This window comes from Rousettus aegyptiacus, unplaced genomic scaffold (assembly GCF_014176215.1).
Source record: "Rousettus aegyptiacus isolate mRouAeg1 unplaced genomic scaffold, mRouAeg1.p scaffold_m13_p_6, whole genome shotgun sequence".
Taxonomy (NCBI): domain Eukaryota; kingdom Metazoa; phylum Chordata; class Mammalia; order Chiroptera; family Pteropodidae; genus Rousettus; species Rousettus aegyptiacus.
The window spans coordinates 96579453-96598184 of NW_023416309.1; the positions used below are offsets into that span (position 1 = coordinate 96579453).

The 18732-nt window shown below is 56.3% G+C and overlaps 1 protein-coding gene across 4 annotated transcripts; it reads left to right on the forward strand.

The window, feature by feature from the left end:
- The first annotated feature begins 157 nt into the window (after nucleotides 1-157).
- OSBPL7 (oxysterol binding protein like 7) lies at nucleotides 158-14241 on the forward strand. Of its 4 annotated transcripts, none has more exons than XM_016164806.2 (23): nucleotides 158-320; nucleotides 1664-1818; nucleotides 1915-2040; nucleotides 2226-2279; nucleotides 2871-2984; nucleotides 3344-3454; nucleotides 3568-3685; nucleotides 4363-4466; nucleotides 4834-4926; nucleotides 5009-5141; nucleotides 5230-5324; nucleotides 5491-5586; nucleotides 6284-6421; nucleotides 7024-7117; nucleotides 7757-8004; nucleotides 8183-8320; nucleotides 10900-10963; nucleotides 11079-11157; nucleotides 12121-12265; nucleotides 12368-12512; nucleotides 12599-12725; nucleotides 12935-13057; nucleotides 13218-14241. In XM_016164806.2, the coding sequence occupies exons 2-23, from the start codon at nucleotides 1744-1746 to the stop codon at nucleotides 13324-13326; spliced, it is 2529 nt and encodes an 842-aa protein (XP_016020292.2). In that variant the 5' UTR covers nucleotides 158-320; nucleotides 1664-1743; the 3' UTR covers nucleotides 13327-14241. The 4 variants fall into 4 exon arrangements, with proteins under 4 accessions (XP_016020292.2, XP_016020291.2, XP_016020294.2 ...); XM_016164805.2 differs by having other exon boundaries at nucleotides 189-320; nucleotides 4804-4926; XM_016164808.2 differs by lacking the exons at nucleotides 158-320; nucleotides 1664-1818; nucleotides 1915-2040; nucleotides 2226-2279 and having other exon boundaries at nucleotides 2874-2984; nucleotides 3161-3454; nucleotides 4804-4926.
- The last annotated feature ends 4491 nt before the right edge of the window (nucleotides 14242-18732 follow it).

Below are 18732 nucleotides of genomic sequence, written 5' to 3' on the forward strand. Positions count from 1 at the left end.
TTGGAACTGTGCCCAGTGGCAACTCTGCGCCCATTCCCAAGCCTTCTTGGTGCTGGGGAGTCACTCGGCCCTGAGTCCTCCGGGGAGCAGGGGGGCAGAGCTGAGCGGCTGCCCGGAGCTTGGCGGGAGGAGGGACAGGGGGAGGGGAAGGTGGGGAGATCCGGCTAGAGGGGAGGCTCCGCCGTCTCCTTCCTTCCTGGTTCCTGCAGCAGCTGCTGCCAGTGCTCAGCCCTGTGAGAAGGGAGCGGGCGACTCGAGACGGTGACTCAGAGGTGGAGCAGTGTGCGGGCCAAGGAGCACCGGCGTCCATGGACTCTGGGGTAAGGGGGCCACACTGGCATCAACTGACATTCCCCGTGAGGGCTTTCTCACACCTGAAGCTGGCAGGTCTGCTCCTCCGGAGACGGGGGCGGGAATGGAGGTGGAGAGGGGACACCCCCCTGGCTCACCTCAATCCTGTACCCTCTAGTCACAGAGCCTCCCCCTCCACCTAGAGGCAGCGAGAGGCCAGGATCCACAGGGCCAGGAAAAGGGCACAGGAATACCCAAACACCAGGAGAGTTTGGGAACTTTCAATGGCTGAATGCAGGAGTTTCACCCCCTCGGTCAGCCTCTGGCGGCGAGGACCCCTCTGCCATGGCCTTCCGGTCACCCCTGCCCCACCAAGTCCCTGTTCCCTCCGGCCTTAATTCCTCAGGTGCTTAAAAGCTCCTAGAAGATCTGAGCTGCTTCCCCAGCCTCAGGCCAACCTCACCCCTCCAGTCCCCTCCCCCGTCTCACACACAGAGCCTCATGCATTATTGATCTCCCCGTGGAGCCAGGATGGCCAGGGCTGGTGCCATGGGCCCCTGTGGGCACTGCTGCGGGACCTGTGTGGACCTCTGCCTGTGCTTAGCCACCTCTTCTCCCCCGCCTCAGTGTCTCCATTGGCCTAGTCCCCTGCTCTCTCTGGGTGGGTAGTACTTCTCAAGAGCCCCAAGGACTGGGATGGTAGAAAGGGGATGTGAGGCTTTGGGGACCACCGAGGGTCCTAGGTGGACATCCTTGTGTTTGCAGTCTATTTTCAGATGTAAAACGAGAGGCACAGGGGAAAAGGGGGCTTTCTCGGGCCTCAGTTTACCTGTGCAGAAAACTAGCCTGAGAACTAAAGGATATGGGGACCAGTTGGTGGGGAGTTGGAATGAAGGGGTTGGAGGGCAGGGGTGTCATGGCAGAGCAGGCTGCAAGCCACGGTGGTATGGGTGCAGAGTTCTCGAAGGAAGAGGAACTGGGCTGAGATCTACTTGTCTAGTCTCTGAATTCCTCTGGCCTGTTTGAGAGCCTCTTTCTTCACTCCCTTGCCTCACCTCTGATTCCCCCCAGGGGATCAGAGAAAGCACTGAGTGTTTCCTGGAGCCCAAGAATGTGCACCAGGGTGGGGCTGGGCAGACTTTTCGTGATTTTCTCTTAGTACTGGCCTGCCTCTCAGTGGACTAGCCCCCAGTGGCTGTAGTGGGAGAGGGTGTAGGCTGGGAGACCCACCCGAGGTGGGGTAGGGACAGACTCAGGAGAGGCAGGACAGGTGAGCAGATGTGTTGGTAAGCTCTTGCCCCAGGGTGCAGGAGAGGCTGGAGGTGGAGGTGATAGCAGGTCTGTGCTAATGAGGTTTTTCTCTTGCTTCAAGGGCCCCCTCAGGACAAGGTGACATCCTTCCCCTTCTACCCTGTTCTTCATCCTCAGCAGGGAGTGGCCACTCCCTTCTCCATGGACTTCCAAGAGAGGGGTCCTCCCTCGCTGGCAGAGAGCACTCAGTCTGCAAAGACCAGCACTGCCCAGCAGGTCTGAGGGCCGGAAGCAGGCATCGGGTTGGGACTCACTTGGCCTGAAGGGTTCTAACCAGCCACTCCCCCACCCCTCCTTTGTCCTGGACTGCAGGCTTCTGAGCTGTGGGAGGTGGTGGAAGAGCCTCGGGGTCAACGGGGTGCAGAAGTTATCATGCCTGAGAGGCAGGAAGGCCACCTGCTCAAGAAGAGGAAGTGGCCTCTGAAGGGCTGGCACAAGGTAGGGTGGGCAGGGCAAAGGGCAGGGCCAGATGCGCGGGCGGGGGGATAGAGACGTTTGGGAAGCTGCCGGGCAGTGCTGGGTGTGTGTGTGTCAAGAAGAAAGGTCCACGTGTGTGGTTGCTCTCTCCCCACACCTTTTTCTCTTGGCTACCTGGGTCCTGTTTCTCCTGGGCATCGTTACAGAGATACTTTGTGCTCGAGGATGGGATCCTTCGCTACGCAAACACTCGGCAAGATGTGAGTCAGGGGCTGGGGCTGGCGGGAGGAGTCTGGCCCCAAAATGCCCTGGGCAGGCAGGGAGCTTCTGGAATCCCCCAGAGCAGGGCTCGAATCCCACGTACACCATTCTTGGGTGTGGGGTCTTGAACAAGTGTCTTCCCTAAGTCTTAGCCCCCTCATCTCTGAGGTGGGGAGCGTGCCATCACCCATTTGTAGCGTCACTGTCATCTTGGTAAGGGCCCTCAAGACTATGCCTGGCACAAAAGTACCCAAGAAAGGGGAGCTTTATCATCCTTGTCCTTGTTTCATTCTCATGCTGGGAATAAAAAACCGAATATCTGGCCACCGAGGCTCTCTCTTCCTTGGCCTTGAGGACTCCCGAGGGTGGGGATAGTTTTTCCTGTCCTGTGACTCCTTCAAGCTCAGAATGTGACTTCTGAGCTCTCTTCACAAGAGCATGACTGATGAGTCCCTGCTGATATTGTGACTTGGGCATGAGGGAGGACCTACTGCCTGGCCCTTGAACCTAGAGTGGCTTTAGGAAGATGGTGGCTCTGTGGTCCAGGGTCTAAAGCCAGTCCCTTTTCCCCCACCATTCCTCCTCCCCAGATCACCAAGGGGAAGCTCCATGGCTCCATTGATGTCCGATTATCTGTCATGTCCATCAACAAAAAGGCCCAGCGCATTGACCTTGACACTGAAGACAACATCTACCATCTCAAGGTGACATCTTTGGGAGCCAGGTGGTGGCTTGGCCCCCAGCCTGGCAGAGGCACTGGGGCACACAGAGAGGGGGACAGGGGCTGAGGGTCTGTCTGTCCATGAGTTTGACAAGAGGGAGTTACCATTGTGTCCAGTGGCCAATGGCAAACCACCTCTGTTTGTTGTTATGTGAACAGGCACAGAGCTAAGGGCTCAGACACTTGGAGAAGCTGTGCTCTGCCTCCCTGCATGGGGCCTCTGCACAAGCTGGGCACTAAAAGGCGAGAGCCTGCTTGCCTGGGGACCAGAGCCCTGACTTCTTCCTCTTGGAAAGCAGTCCTCCTTCCATGTTTCCCTCCCCTTCACCATCACTTCTACAGATCAAATCCCAGGATCTGTTCCAGAGTTGGGTGACCCAACTGCGTGCCCACCGCCTGGCCCAGCGCCTGGATCTGCCCCGCGGTCCGCTGTCTGGCACCACTCACCGGAAGGTTAGATGAGCCCTGGGGCGGGAGATGTGGGGATTCAGGGGTGGCAGCTTCAGGGAACTGTGAGACCCAGGGAGGTGGGCATCATCCTTCCTGACCTTTGACTCACCCCACAGGTTCCTGGTGCCCAGCTTCCCACAGTAGTTAGTGCCTCGGCTCTTCCTGGAGTTGGACCTCGAGAGAAGGTGTCGTCCTGGCTGAGGGGCAGTGATGGCCTAGACCGCTGCTCCCATGGTGAGAGGCTCCTGAGCCTTGGTGGGTAGGGCCCACATTGTCAGGTCTGGGTGGCATCAGTGGTCACAGGAGGAGAAAATGTCATCTTCATCTCGGCCTCAGGGAGCCCCAGTCTGGTGGGGGAAAAGCCTCTACCTCCAAGCTGATCGCGTCTACTGAGGCTCTGCCCTGGGAGCTTCAGTCTTACGAAGGGTGGCTGGGCTTGTGCCCTAGGCACATGGACAGACAGAAACACAGGGCCGGGCTTCATGAGAAAGAAAGTATGGCCGGCCGACGCAGGGAGGGACACCAAGGAGTCGTGCCTGGGACAGAGGTGCTCTGAAGTCATATTCCTAGAGTAGGAATCTACTCTAGGAATGTCGGCCTGGGAGAGGAAGTGCAAACCAAGTTGGGGGGAGAAAGAGTGAGGCCCCCAGCCTGCGGGGAGGCAGCAGAGGTGAGGTGCGGTCTGGAGACAGTGAAGATCGGGGGTACCAGCTCTCTTGGGGAACCATTGTGAGGCCAGACCAAGGGGTGGCACCTGCGAACTGCTTTGGGCTCATGAGTGGGGGAGGGGGAGACAGTGTCAGGATTTCCCTGGCCGCCAGGTGAAGTCTTTGGAGAAGGAAGGGAAGCTGGGGGACAGACTTTGCACCCCGGCCAGTGTTGGGGGAAGAACTTCCTCATTCTTCCCGCAGAGCTCTCCGAGTGCCAGGGGAAGCTCCAGGAACTGCACAGACTCCTCCAGAGCCTGGAGTCCCTGCACCGAATCCCCTCGGCCCCTGTTATCCCCACACACCAGGTGAGGTACAGGGGAGGAGGCAGGCTCCCGTCCAGGGGTCTCTCTCCTGCTCGTCACATTCATCCCATCACTTCCCTGGACAGGTCCCTCGTCCCCCTTATGTCACTGCTGTTTTCAGGAGAGCCACACATCTGCCTAGTTGCTTCTTCTCCCGTGTGCATTTTGCCTCAAGGCCGTCTCTCTGCTCCTTTGGCGCGACCCCTTCCTCCTGTGCCCACGCACCTGCCAGGGTGTTGGTCTCCTTCCTCTGGGATGTCAGCCGTCTCTGCACCCTCCCCCACGGCCACCTGCCTCTCTCCCGGCTTTGATGGTTGCTGCCCCTTTTCTCCACCCTAAGAGTGAAACTCCCCCCACCTCGACTTGCCAGGCCTCGGTGACAACTGAGAGACCCAAGAAGGGGAAACGGACCAGCCGCATGTGGTGCACACAGAGCTTTGCCAAGGATGACACCATTGGACGGGTGAGGCGGGGCGCAGACCCCTGGTCACAGGGTAGGATGTCCTGAAGGAGGCTTCCTCCTCAACCCCTCCCTTCACCCACAGGTTGGTCGTCTCCATGGCTCTGTTCCCAACCTCTCTCGCTACCTGGAGTCTCGAGACCACTCAGGACCCCGTGGGCTGCCTCCCCCAGACTATGCCCACCTGCAGCGCAGTTTCTGGGCCCTGGCCCAGAAGGGTGAGTGTATGACGGAGGGCGACGAGGAGCAGGCGGGAGAAGGGGGGGAGGAAGAAGAGTCTGATGGCCCGCCCCTGCCCCCCCACAGTGCACAGCGCCCTCAGCAGCGTCTTGGCTGCCCTCACTGCCGAACGGGACCAACTGAGGGACCTGCACCAGGATTCAGAGCTGTCCAGGATCGGGGTGAGGCTTGGGGTCATGGTGGCTGGTGAGAGGAGATGGCCTGAGGCTGAGACTGCAGGCCTGGGGGTGCAGGCAGATCTGGGCTGGGAAGGGGGTGTGGCTCATGCAGTCTCTGCATGGCAGAGGCGGGAGGGCTTCATCCTGTCCTCTCATCCTCTCCCCGCAGGTCTCTGAGGCCTCAGCTGGCCCGAGGCGCCTGCATTCACTGTCCATCTCCTCGGACACTACGGCAGACTCTTTCAGTTCCCTCAACCCTGAGGAGGTAAGAACTGGGGTGGGCTGTGGGGACCGTTTCTCCTGGGCCTTCTGTCCTAGCAGGAGTGAAGGCATGGTTGGTTTTCAGCCCTGAAACAGAGCCTAAAATCTTAGCTCCGACCCCTTTCACATAAAATTGGCAGCAACCGCGTCTGTTCATCCCTTCACAGTGTGCAGAGTGCTTTTACTTTTAATTCAAAGGCCTGTGAAGTGGTGGTTCCTCCCCTCCAGTTTGTAGATGAGGAAACTAAGACTCAAAAGAGTCTAATCGATGGGCCCAGGCTCCCGCACTTGTGGGCTGGCTGAGTGGAGACGTAGGGACTGAGCACAGACTCCAGGGCCCTAGTCCACAGGTTTGAACTTGGCTCCACTGCATGCCAGCTTTATGACCCCGAGCCTCAGTGTCCTAATCTGCAAAGCAGGGGTGATAAGTACATCTACCCCGTAGGGTGTCAGGATTGAGTTCTCGTGCAAGCAAAGGGCTTGGAGCTGGGCGCAGAGGTGGTGCCCGGAAAGCGTAAGCAGTTACCGTGGAACCGTGTCTCCTTACTCCCAGGCAGGTGTTCACTCCACTGTGCTCGCCCCTGCTCGACAGGTTTCAGACTCAGACAAAGTCCCTCTCAAGGGAGCTGTCAGGCAAGGGGACCCGTGCCTGACTCTCCCGGCTTGGCCTCTGGGACCTGACACCCATCCTGCTCTCGCAGCAAGAAGCTCTGTACATGAAGGGGCGCGAGCTGACCCCCCAGCTGTCCCAGAGCAGCATCCTGTCCCTGGCTGATTCCCACACAGAGTTCTTCGACGCCTGCGAGGTTCTCCTATCCGCCAGCTCTTCTGAGAATGAGGTGAGGAAGGTGGGAAGCTGGTGGTAAGGGGAGTGGACCCTGCAAGTATAGGGGTGGGGTCCAGAGAGACTAGATGGAAACTGCAGATTCCCAAACCCTTTCCACCTGCCTCAGCTGCCGTCTCTGGGAACATGTCCAGCACCGCTGGGCTGGAGAGGCCCTGCTCAGAAATCTGTGCTGGGGACCCTTCTTCCAGTTCGATGTGCTTTATCCCCATTGGCTTCTCCTGAAACCGCTGCCTCAGCTCCACCCCAGTCAGCTTCCTGTGACCCTATTTCAGACCCAGTGCTCCCCTGACTGCTCCCCCTGTTCCCCAACCCTGCTGAATCTCAGTAATCCCCAACTTCCCTTCTATTTGTCTTGCCAAATCGCTGAGCTTTCTCCCCACAGTCAAAGGGCCAGACCCTCCCTCTCCCAAGGTGGCAGGTGATGCCAAGCCTCCTGGGGCAGTGTCCTAGGACTCAGACCACCCGCCCCCCAAATACGTTCTCTTCCCCTTCCCACCAAAGGGCTAGCTGGGCAGAGTCTTGCCAGGCCCTGGGCACTGCCCAGCTGCCCAGGGGAGGCCCTATCTGCCCGGCCTGTCATCTGTCCCGGCCCAGGGCTCAGAGGAGGAGGAGTCGTGCACCAGTGAAATCACCACCAGCCTGTCTGAGGAGGTGCTGGACCTCAGGGGAGCTGAGCGCTTTCAGAAAGGTGCCAGCCAGGTGTTTGGGCAGGGAGGGGCTGGAGGTGGGCAGAGAAATGGTGTTGTCCAAAGCCCAGGCCCCTTGGGGAGGCAGTCCCTGGTGGTAACTAGTGGGCTAAGAGCTTTGGGTGCTGACTCCAGAAATGACCCTAAGGGGTGAGGAAAGCTACGGTGTGAGCCATGGCATGTTCCAGAAGTGACTCCGGAGGTGGGACACACTCAGTTAAGGGCCGGCCTCTGTTCAGTCTTCCGAGAAGGTTCACATAGGGTCTGAGAGAGAGGGAGAAGATCGCACCTTGCCCCTTCTTTGTAGTGTGACTTCAGACATGTCATTTTACTTCTTGGAGCCTGTTTCCCCATCTATAAAGTGGGCTGAATGATATGCATCCTAACATCAGTTTCTGTGTTTATGAAAGGAATAGAAGGCAAGGGTGGGGATTCTGGAAGGGCTTCGGGGGTACAGTGTCTCCCCACTGCCCACCTAAACCCCTTGAGTGCTCGTCAAGAATTAGATCCCCAGCGCCCTGCCCCACTGCGAGTTGAGACTGGGCCTTGTGGGGGGCGGGGAGGCAGCCGGGCTGTGGGCCAGCCTATGGGCCTACTGTGTCAGGATGCCGGGATAGTGACGTGGCTGGGGTGGGCCCCAGGGGGGTGTGTTCCAGGGAGAGCTCCAGGCCCACCCCGTCGCCGCTGCCTGCCCGCGGCCAGTGGGCCGGGCGCCGACGTGAGCCTGTGGAACATACTGCGTAACAACATTGGCAAGGACCTGTCGAAGGTGTCGATGCCTGTGCAGCTCAACGAGCCACTCAACACCCTGCAGCGGCTCTGCGAGGAGCTCGAGTACAGCGGCCTCCTGGACCAGGCCAGCCGCATCGCTGACCCCTGCGAGCGCATGGTACCAGCCCTGACCCACCCTTGGGCCCAGCCTGGCTACCTCTTCCTCTTGACGGTTTCTGCCTCCCAAAAAATCCTGGCTGGGCTGCTCCCTTACTGCTGAAGTTGCTCGCGGTGGGGCCGCATCTCCTCTGATCCCCAGCACCCCCAGTGGGATCCCCCTGCCCTTTCTCCCGCAGGTGTATATTGCAGCCTTTGCTGTCTCCGCCTACTCCTCCACGTACCACCGAGCGGGCTGCAAGCCCTTCAACCCTGTCCTGGGGGAGACCTACGAGTGTGAGCGGCCTGACCGAGGCTTCCGCTTCATCAGTGAGCAGGTGTGGGCCCTGGATGATGGGGGCTGGCTTCGTAGGTGGCTGGGGCAGGGACGCACCTGGGCTCCACAGGGGCCAGGTTGTAGGAGAGGAAGGGGGCAGTTGGCTCAGGGCCAGGCACTGGGCCATATGCTGGAAGTGCAGAGGGCTCTATGCAGAAGAGCTCCCTGCTTAGTGTGGGGGACAGATTTGAAACAAGGAGTTAGTGTACCAAGTTCTAGAGCTGAGATTATGGAAGCTTATAAGAGGTTCTTCAGCGCCCCTTGGGAAGGCGTCTTCTAGGGAGTGATCTTGAGTTAAGTCTTGAAGCATGAATTGGAGTTCACCAGGCGTATGAAGGAGTAAGGAGAATGGAATGTTCCAGACAGTGTAAAGGAACAGATAGAGCATGTTTGGAAGGAGTTAGAGACGGGGCTGGACTCTGAGGAGCCCTGTAGGTAAAGATAGGGAAAGATTTGTTTGTTTTGAGTCTTAAAGGCTATGGGGAGTCCTTGGAGGATTTTAAGCAGTAGAGTGACATGCTCAGAATTACACTTTATCAAGAACACTCAGGCAGTGGTATGCGGACAGATCAGAGAAGGCCATTAGGAGGCCATTTCAGTAATCACCCTAAAAGCTGACGGGGACCTGCACTTAGGCCGTGACAGCTCAATTGGGTGGACGGGGGAATTCAAGAGCTATTTACATGTTGTCCTTGACAGACAGGGCTCAGTGGTCAACAGAATGTTCTTACAACTAAGGAGTAGGGGAGGTGGGTGATGAGAGGTGGAAGGCAGGGGTAGCCGCGAATTTCTGGATTGAGGGCTTCAAGGGGTGTGCAGCAGTGCCAGTCAGCAAGATGGAGAGAACGTGAGGAATGTAACTGGATTAGGGAGATTCCTTGTCCCTGGGGGTTTGACTTCCAAGGGGAGATGTCCAGTAGGCCCCAGGGAATGTGGGCCTCGAGCTCCTTGGAGAGAACTGGGTGGGGCTGACGGATCTGGGAGTCACTAGCTTGGATGATGGGTAAAGTTATGGACTGCTCCCAGGAGAGGATCTGGAGAGGAGGGTGGCCAGGGAAGATGGAGGAGGAAAGGGAGGGGGAGGGCAAATGGGCCTTGGGACTTAGTGGGTGTGTCACCGGCTTCCTGACAGGGAGGTTTCATATAAAGGCTGGGGGCCGAGGCTGGATTATAGTCGGTGTAAAGTAGAAGTAAAAAAAGAAAAAAAGAAAGAAAAAATACAGATTATTTCCAAAAAATGTTACCATGAGGGAAAGAGGAGGTAGAGAGAGTGGCAACCAGAGGGGGCAGTAAAGGGTTGCGGCAACTTTTTTGTCTAGATTTTAAATGTTTTTGAAAATGTGGTGACGAGTGCACAGAGTCCGATAGTGTGTACAATGGAAAATGAGCCCCCACCCCACCCGTCTGAGGGGAGGCCTGCTGCCCGTGTTTGCTTCATGCATGTGTGAGAAAAAATGTACACGGCTAGAAAGAAAGGGTTACTCTTTTTAAATATAGAAGAAACAGGAGATATTTCTATTCAGAGAGAAAGAGAAATGTAGAGGGAAAGACCAAAGGGCAGAGGGGTGGGGGATGGGAGGAGTGAGGAGGCTGCAGGGAGGGGCGGGAGGCAGCGCGGAGAAGGAGAGGGGCCTTCGGGTGGCAGGGGGTCGAGATGGGAGCCTGTGAATTGGTGGAAGGCGTTGACCTCTCTGTTCTTCCTCTGACTGTGGTTTGAAAAGTATGGCTTGGGTGTAGGCCCTCAGAGGAGTACTGTGGGTGATGGTGAGGGCCTAGGTGTAGACGCGATGTAGAATTAGAAGTTTCCCAGCGTGTGCTGTGTATCTGTTACGTGGAGGGGTGTGGGGTTCTGAAGAGCGGGGACCTGGGACAGCACGGAGGAGGCCAGTTAGTGCCGGGAGTCGTGGTGAGTGGTGGCAGCAGGTTGTTAGGGTGCTGGGTGAGAGGGCTGGAGGAGATAGAGCAGTCTCAGCTGGGCGGGAAGGAGGTGGAGACGGGGCTCAACAGGCCACAACAAAGCAGAACAGCCAGAAATCTTGGGAGGAGCCACAGGCAACAGGAATGGGGAAAGAGTCAAGGCAGGCAGGCTTGTAGGATTCAGGAGTTCAAGGTTCCAGATATGGAGCTAGTCCAAGGAGCACAAGGCCAAGGTTTTCCAAGGGTGTCGTATGGAGGTTGCAGGGTGGTGATCAGTTTTGGGGGAGAAGAGGGTGAGGGAAGAGGATCCTTATGGGATGGTTGGCTTTCAGGCAGGACATGGTGGAGGCCCCACCTGTCACTGCTAGAGGACTTTATAGGCTTGAGCAGGAGTTCTGGAGGGCACCATGACAGGGGTGGCAAGGAGGGCTCCAAGGGGGAGTGAGTGAGAAGGCAGAATGTAGGGGCCTCATGTGAAAAGAGAGGATGACGGAATTTGGGTGGTGGCCAAGGATGACAGGGACAAGAGACCTGGAACTAACTCATCTTCTGGTTGGCACGAGAACAGGGGCTGGAGTTAAGGGACTTTGGGGGATCCTGGGGTCAGGAAGGGACCTCATGGTCCTCAAGGGCAGCCTCAAGAGAACTTCCTTGCTTACCAAGGTCTCCCACCACCCCCCTGTCTCGGCGTGCCATGCAGAATCTGAGAACTTCATCTTCTGGCAAGGTGGGTAGGGGTGCATGGTAGGGCGGGCCTGGGGGTGAAGGACAGATGGGGGAGTGCCTGGAACACTCTCTGGTCTAATCTCTGCTGTCCCTCTCCCTCCCGCACCCCAACTCAGACATGAAATGGAAGAACAAGTTCTGGGGCAAATCCCTGGAGATTGTGCCTGTGGGGACGGTCAATGTCAGGCTGCCCAGGTGAGTGTTCCTAAGTGCTTAGCAACCAGGTACAGTCCACAGGCCATCCTCCAGGCTGGGATGGGGAGGTAGGAGGAACAGGATAGGAAGGTCTGGCCTTAAGCTGCTTAGGATGGGGCGATGTCTATATTTATTTTGCACCTATATTTGCTGCAGTTGCCAATGAAGGTGAAAAATCGTGGTAGAGCTGGAAGGGCTCATTGAGGTCATCTCATGCAGTGGCTTTCACACTTTTTTGACCATGACTCACAGTAAGAAATGTGTTTGAGATCTCAAGCCAGTACACGCATGTGCGTGCACAGACACATACATGTATACACACACACACACACACACACACACACACAGAAACCTAAATTAATCTCAGGACTGGTCAGAAACCACATATAAAACCCCTCCTCCAGGTCATTTTGTCATTTTACAGGTGGAGACCACAGTGAGAGAAGAGTAACTTAACCAGCAGGGTCCAGGAGTGAGCCCGAGGCCAGTGCAGGGGTTGGGGAGCCTGGGCTTTGGGGTCAGAAGTCCTGGCTGGGAGTCTTCATTCTGACACTTAATAGTTATGCAAGCGGCAAAAGACTTGAAGCCTCAGAGTCTCGGTTTGCTCTTCTATAAAATGAGAGTAATGAGTAACACTGATAGAAGTAGGCAGTAAACAGGGGAATAGAATAGACCCCCCACCGCGCCTGGCACCCAAGGGCACAGGCCCTGTCTGTGTTTTGACCTCCATGACTTAGGCACTTAGGAGCTTTATCAGTGAATGGAAATGTGTTAGTTGAATACTTTCTGGGAGGGTTGCTCTGCTTTATAAGTCCCCCTTCATGGCACAGCCAGAACCAGGACCCTAGAGTTCCTTCCACAGATCCATGTGACCTGTTCCAGTGAGACAGGTGCTCCCCAGCTGAGGGGGGCACTCATTTCCCAGAGCCAGCCAGCTGCCCTCCCGTGCTCTGCCTCTCTCAGGTTTGGGGACCACTTTGAGTGGAACAAGGTGACATCCTGCATTCATAACATCCTGAGTGGCCAGCGCTGGATCGAGCACTATGGGGAGGTGCTCATCCGGAACACACAGGACAGCTCCTGCCACTGCAAGATCACCTTCTGCAAGGTGGGCATGCCACCCCGACCCTGCCTGGCCACCCTGAGCAGCTCGCTCTGGTGAAGGGGAGGGGACACCTACCTAAGCCGCCCGCGCCCACCCCCACCCCAGGCCAAGTACTGGAGCTCCAACATCCACGAGGTGCAGGGTGCTGTGTTCAGCCGGAGTGGCCGTGTCCTCCACCGTCTCTTCGGGAAGTGGCACGAGGGACTGTACCGGGGACCCCCACCCGGTGGCCAGTGCATCTGGAAACCCAGTAAGTGGACTGGTCGGGGAGGGCCAGGCAGGGTGAGGGCCGCTGTGACATAGTCCTCCTGCCCCAGCCCCTGCCTTTCCCCCCAGACTCAATGCCCCCAGACCATGAGCGAAACTTCGGCTTCACTCAGTTTGCCTTGGAGCTGAATGAGCTGACGGCAGAGCTGAAACGGTCACTGCCTTCCACAGACACGCGGCTCCGGCCAGACCAGAGGTCAGTGCTAGGCAGGCCCTGCCCTAGAACCACCAGGCTCCTCCCTCCCACATGTGGGTTTCTGTGTAGAGCTGGGACTTTGTCTTTCCTTCCTTGAGTGCCTCAGGAAGACGGGGCCTGTTTGGTGGCAGAGCTGAGGCGGGGACGGAGGCCTTGGATTTGGGGGCCCCTAAGGGGGCAGTTCCGCTGACAGTTGTCTGGATACTCAGATACCTGGAAGAGGGGAACATACAGGCCGCTGAGGCCCAGAAGAGAAGGATCGAGCAGCTTCAGCGAGATAGACGCAAAGTGATGGAGGAGAACAATATCGTCCACCAGGCTCGCTTCTTCAGGTGCCTCTGCCCTTGCCCTGGGTCTCTGCAGTCCTGCCTCCCCGTCCTCCCCTCTGGCCCCTTCCTGCTGTGAGTGAGGCCAGCAGTTGGAGGTAGCATCTCTGGAAAAGCCTTAATTCTGGATGTTCACCATTCCCCTTGCATGGTTCTCGTCCCCCAGGCGGCAGACGGACGGCAGCGGGAAGGAGTGGTGGGTGACTAACAACACGTACTGGCGGCTGCGGGCTGAGCCAGGCTATGGGAACATGGATGGGGCCGTGCTCTGGTAGCCCTGGCCCCGGGGGCAGGAGGCTCCAGTTCTTCCCTCCTGCCTCCGCCCCGGACATGGACACGCGGGTGAGGCCAGGCTCCCCAGCCCACTGCACTGGACACCAGAGGGGCAGTCCTGGCTCTAGCCCTCCCCCCTCTGCTGGCCAGAGGGGCTGCATCTCAGCCCATCACCCACCCCATGGTTGGGGTGAGAAGCAGGATTTGAGCTTCCTCAGTCTCATTGCTCCCATAACCAGCATGTAAGACCCTTCTTGCTTTTTTACTTTCTTCCCTCCCCCTTGGGGTACTTGGGGGAGAGTCCTGGTTCTCCAGGATCTGCTCCCCATTTCAGTGCCTTCATAGGACACAGGGGACCCCCTGATGCTCCCCAGGCCCCCTATGCCCAGGGCTCTGGCCCTAGATGTGCGGTTAGGGTGAGGGAGGGGAGAAGACAGCCTTTTCTTCCACCTTGTCCCTCCCAAGCCCCTCTTCGGCATCTTCTCCCCTGGCCCAGTGGGGCTCCCTTTGCTTGGTCCCTGGCAATCTCTCCCATCTCCTGGATCCCTTTCTCCCAAACTGCGGAATGCCTGCAGCTTTCAGGTCTTTTGGCCCTGGTCCTCAAGTGGTTTCCTTGAGGACCCCCCAGGATCCCCCCAGAGCAGATGAGGCCTCTCCAAGAGGTGGGGAGCAGACTGAGCAGGCTGGGTGCCTGGCCTCAGACACACTGGGAGTGTGAGCAAGTGTGAGAGTGTAAGTTTGTGTAGAAGAGTGTGTGCGTGCACGTGTGCCTGTGTACTGCTTGCAGGCGAGCAGGATTCCCAATGTAGCCGGACCTGGGTGTCCACCACTGTTGCTGCTCATTTTCACACAGTCTGCCTCTGACCAAGGTGAATTGCTGACATTCCAAGCTCCAATAAAGACTGTCCTAAACTTTGGCCTGTGACCATTCACTTAAACACATGCGTGCTCAAGCTTAGCGAAGGCCCACAGCTACCCACACCTGGGCTAAAAATCCCATATCATCTCTCCCTTAATCTTCACATCCTGTCAGTACTGTCTCAAGTATCCCTCAGCGCTGTCCCTTCTCTTGACTGCACCTGGCCTAGGCTGGGCCCTTATCGAACCTTGCCTAGACTATGGCAATTGCCTTGGAGCTCCTAGTCACTCCGTTCTGATGCTGGCTTTCAAGGCGAGATTTTAAAAGGGAAAAGATGGCACCTCGTGCCTACTTCAAATACATTCATTGCTCTTGGGTGTCTAGAGGAAAAATCCAAACTCTTCAACCAGGCAGAAAACTGTGTAGTCTCTGTCCTGCCCTAGCATAGAGTGTTGACCACCCCCCCCCCACATGCACACACCCATCATCCTCACCCCTAACTACCCAAATCAATGAGTGTTCAAGAAAAAGTGGGAGGGACCAGAAGGGACTAGAGCAGTGGTCCTCAACCCCTGGGCTATGAACTGGTACCGGTCCGTGGCCTGTTAGGAACTGGGCTGTGCAGTAAGAGTTGAGTGGCAGGCGATCAAATGAAGCTTCATCTGTATTTGCAGCTGCTCCCCAGCGCTAGCATCACCGCCTCAGCTCCACCCCAGATCATCAGGCATTAGATACTCAGAGGAGCACCGGTCCTTGGTGCCGAAAATGTTGGGGACTCCTGGACTAGAGAATAGGGCAAGCTGCAGTTTCTCCTGCTCCCCCATCACCTAGGCTGAGCCCAGCTGTCATTTCAAAGCTGTGTGATCCTGGTCAAGTGCCTTATCTCTCTGTTCAGAGACCTCATCTTCTCATTTAGCTTCTTATGTGTCTCAGAGGAGAATGTATGTGGAACGGCCCAGGCACCTGAATTTGTCAGTGGTCTCCTAGCCCCTGACCCCACCCTACTGTAACGGCAGGCCCCAGGCCCTGCCCTGGCTTGATGGATGTCCTAAGAGCAAGTCATGCTTTCTCTGGGGGGTCACAGCTCAATCTTAGTCCTTTTTACCCCTCCCCCAGCCCCAGGGGAAGGGTGGTGGCCCACATTTCAAGTTTATTTCTAGAGAGTGTTAAAACAAACACATTTGCCCTGACACTACATACTAGAAATAACCTATCAGGCTCCCCGAGCATCCAGCAGTGGCCGGGGCCCAGCTCAGCGTTCCTGCAGGTTGCCAGCGCACTCAGCCTCCGCCCGCCTTCACTCTTCGGAGAGCATTCACTGGGTCAGGAAACCCCTTCTCTGGGAGACCCAGGTATCCCCGACCACTCCCAGAAGCTGCCCAGGTAGTCTAGGAGAGAGTGGCAGGTCCCCTCTGCTGGCGTCTCCTCCCTGCCAGGTAACAACTTCCCCAGGACAGCCGGTCCAGGACCACCCCCCACACAGAAAGGCCTCCTAAGTTTCCGCTAACACCTCTCCTGCTTCTGCACACACACACCCCAAAGCCATCACACTGGGGCAGGAACCCTGAATTTAGTCGTATACCCTAACTTTGAACTTCCAAAGAGAAAGGCAGGTGGAGTGGAGAGTAGGAAGAGGACCACCCTTAGATCCAGACGGGAGGTGCCTCTGCCAGCGCCCCTCCTCACGGGGCTGGAAATCAGTGGGCTGAGGTAACGTGGTACCCGACTCCTCACGAACAACATTCTGGGTATCTAGGACCCTGGAATTCCTGACCCAATTGCTTCTAGATCACAGTGCAAGTCTTTCCCAGTCACACCTTGTCATTGACTGCCTGCCAGTGTGCGTAGCCCCTCCCCATGCATGACAGACACGGGGGTCAGACACGGGCCTAGGGCCAGGTCTCCCTACACTGGGGAAGAACTCGAAGGATTCTGAGAATTCTAGATTCAAATCTGGCCTTTCAGGTCATAATGAAGATATATTTTGTCAAGGTTGGAAGATAAAACATATTTAAGTTGTTAGTTTGGTGTAAGTCTTTAAGTATTTAACATGATATATGGGTCCGCATTTGTATTCCTGTCCTGAGCCCTCTGAGTGTTGGGGGGCGGGCCTGAGAAGGTTCCTTGTATCATGCTTCTAAAGGGTGTATGTGTGTGTGCAGTGGGGGGACCTTCATTGTGCCCTCCTGGGAAGGAAGAGTAAGAATGGTGATGAGAAGGAAGCTGAGCCGGTGCCAGTTTAGCAGAAACTTCTCGGCTGATGGGGGAAGCCATCTCACCGAGGACCCCTGGAGAGAGAGAGAAGGTGAGATGTAGCAAGGGCAGGTCACATTTGCCTGCCCTCCCTTCTCTGCCACTTAGCAAGGTACTCCAGACCCAGGGCAGCCTCTCTCCTCCAAGCTGGGCCATCAGAGGCCAGCGCACTCCCCTCCACCATCTGTGAGGCAGGGACGAGCCCGGGACTAAGGCAGAAGGTATGAGTTCTGGGCCTGGCTCTGCCACGTAATCCCTTCCTCTGGTTCAGCCTCTATAGAGTGGGCGCAGTGATAATGGCCCAGCTCCCTCAGTTTCCGTCCTTTGTCAAAGGAGATAGTGGGACTTGGCATCGTCCAAGCAGTGGAGCACCAGACAAGGGGGCCTTCAGATGACCCAGGGAGGAGCTCTGCTGTCCCCACACCTGGGGCCTCTCCGTGCAGCAAGTCCTCGCTGAGCAAGGGAAGCAGGACTCCTGCGCAGGTGTGCAGATGCAGGCGGTGCCCCGCGTTTCCCAACGCTTTTGCCAAGTAAAGGAGGATACGAAGCATCTTCACAAAACATGGGAGCTCAAGCATTGGTCAAAGGGTGGGGGTCCGCACCCCTCATCTCTGTGGTCCCCTGCACCATCGGTCTCTGAGACAAAACACAGCCTCTTTCCTGTCTTTAGCTGTCTGATCCCCTCCCCATTTAAGGAGCCTCTGGCTGTGGGGAGTTCCAGCTCCACCCACCTCAGACACACAGAGGAACCTGGCTAAAAGGGCCAGAAAGTTCAGGAAGGGCAGGAAACCCAGGTTGGCAAAGAGGTGGGTAGAGGGGTCAGAAACGGGACTTGCCTCAGGCGTCACCTTCACCGCACGCTCTGGCACGGGGTGGCCCGGGATGGAAGGTGGCTGGGGCGCGTAGTGGTGACAGCCGGCTTCGCAAGAGCCTCGAGGGCAGAGCCGCGCCGCCCGGCTTGGCAGCTCGGGTGCAGCTGGCCGGGTGGCCGCGGGGCGGAGCCCGAGGACCAGAGATGGCGGAGCGCCACTGTAGGGCTGGAGGGACTCGGCGCGCGGCGTCCTCGGTCGCCCCTGCCCGGAGCGACGCGGTACCCCGTCAGCTGCTGGTGGGTAAACGCTGCTGGGATGAGGGAGAGAGGGCTCGGGGGACCCGGGCGCCGGGGCGCGCCAACCGGCAGCCGGAGTTTCTGAGCCCTCCCTCTGCGTACACGAATGCGGGTCCCTCCCTGGGGCTCTGCCCAACCCAGGACCTTGGCGCCCAGACTCTAGCCTTCCCCCTGCAGAGAGGGTAGACCCAGGGTGCCCCGACCCTGGACGGCCTTTCGCCCCTCTATCTCAATGGGCGTCCAGTGTGTCCTGGGATGACCATCTGGAAAAGGATGCCCTGATCTAGACAAGGATGGAACAGGGGCAGTATGGGCCCTAAGAGGGGAAAGGGGTGAGAACAAGAAGTGAGAAGGCAGGGTTGTCTGTCTGCAGGTAGAATAATTTAGAAGCCCTTGTCGTGGAGAGAGGGTGTGGTGACAGAATTCCCTTTCTAGGTTGTCAGTTTCTCGTTGTGGTTCTTTAAAACGACAACAGCATAACCTAAGGGTTTTTTTGTTTTTGTTTTTTTTATTCCCTCCTCACCCCTGTTCAAAATAACGCATTGTTCATTGTTGGAAAATTAGAAAACGAACAACAACAAAAAAACCCCACATGATTTTAAAAGTATGTGTACTATTCCATTGGAGAACAGGATGTTTAGATTTATAATCTTTAAAATATATTATAATAACACAGTAGTAAAAATCCTTGAAGCATAGTTTGCATCTGATTTTTTTAGGCTAAATTACTAAACATGAAATTATTAGATCTTATACAACGGGTTTCAAGCCTGGCTGCACGTTCTGTTGCTCCAAGAAGTTTTACAAAAGACCATAACTCCAGTGGCACAGTCATCACCGACCTTCACCACTCACTTCCAGACTCTACTAACCGAAATGGACTCACACTGTCTACTCATTCAGACTATTTACCTTGGTCATACTTGATAATAACTTTATTTCTTAAGTATTACTCAAATAATAATTGTTTCTCTTTCTTCTCTAGTGGATTTTGCTCATTTGTAGCCCAAGAAAAATGCCCATTTCATTCACATTTCTAATTATATCAGTATGTGTTGTTCACTCATAATTATTTTTATTAACCCAGTAGCTGTTACTATATCTCATTCTTAATTCTCAAAATTTATTTCTGTCTGAAGGCTACAATTTTTTTTTTGAAAACTGATAATATGAAGTGTTGGAAAGGAT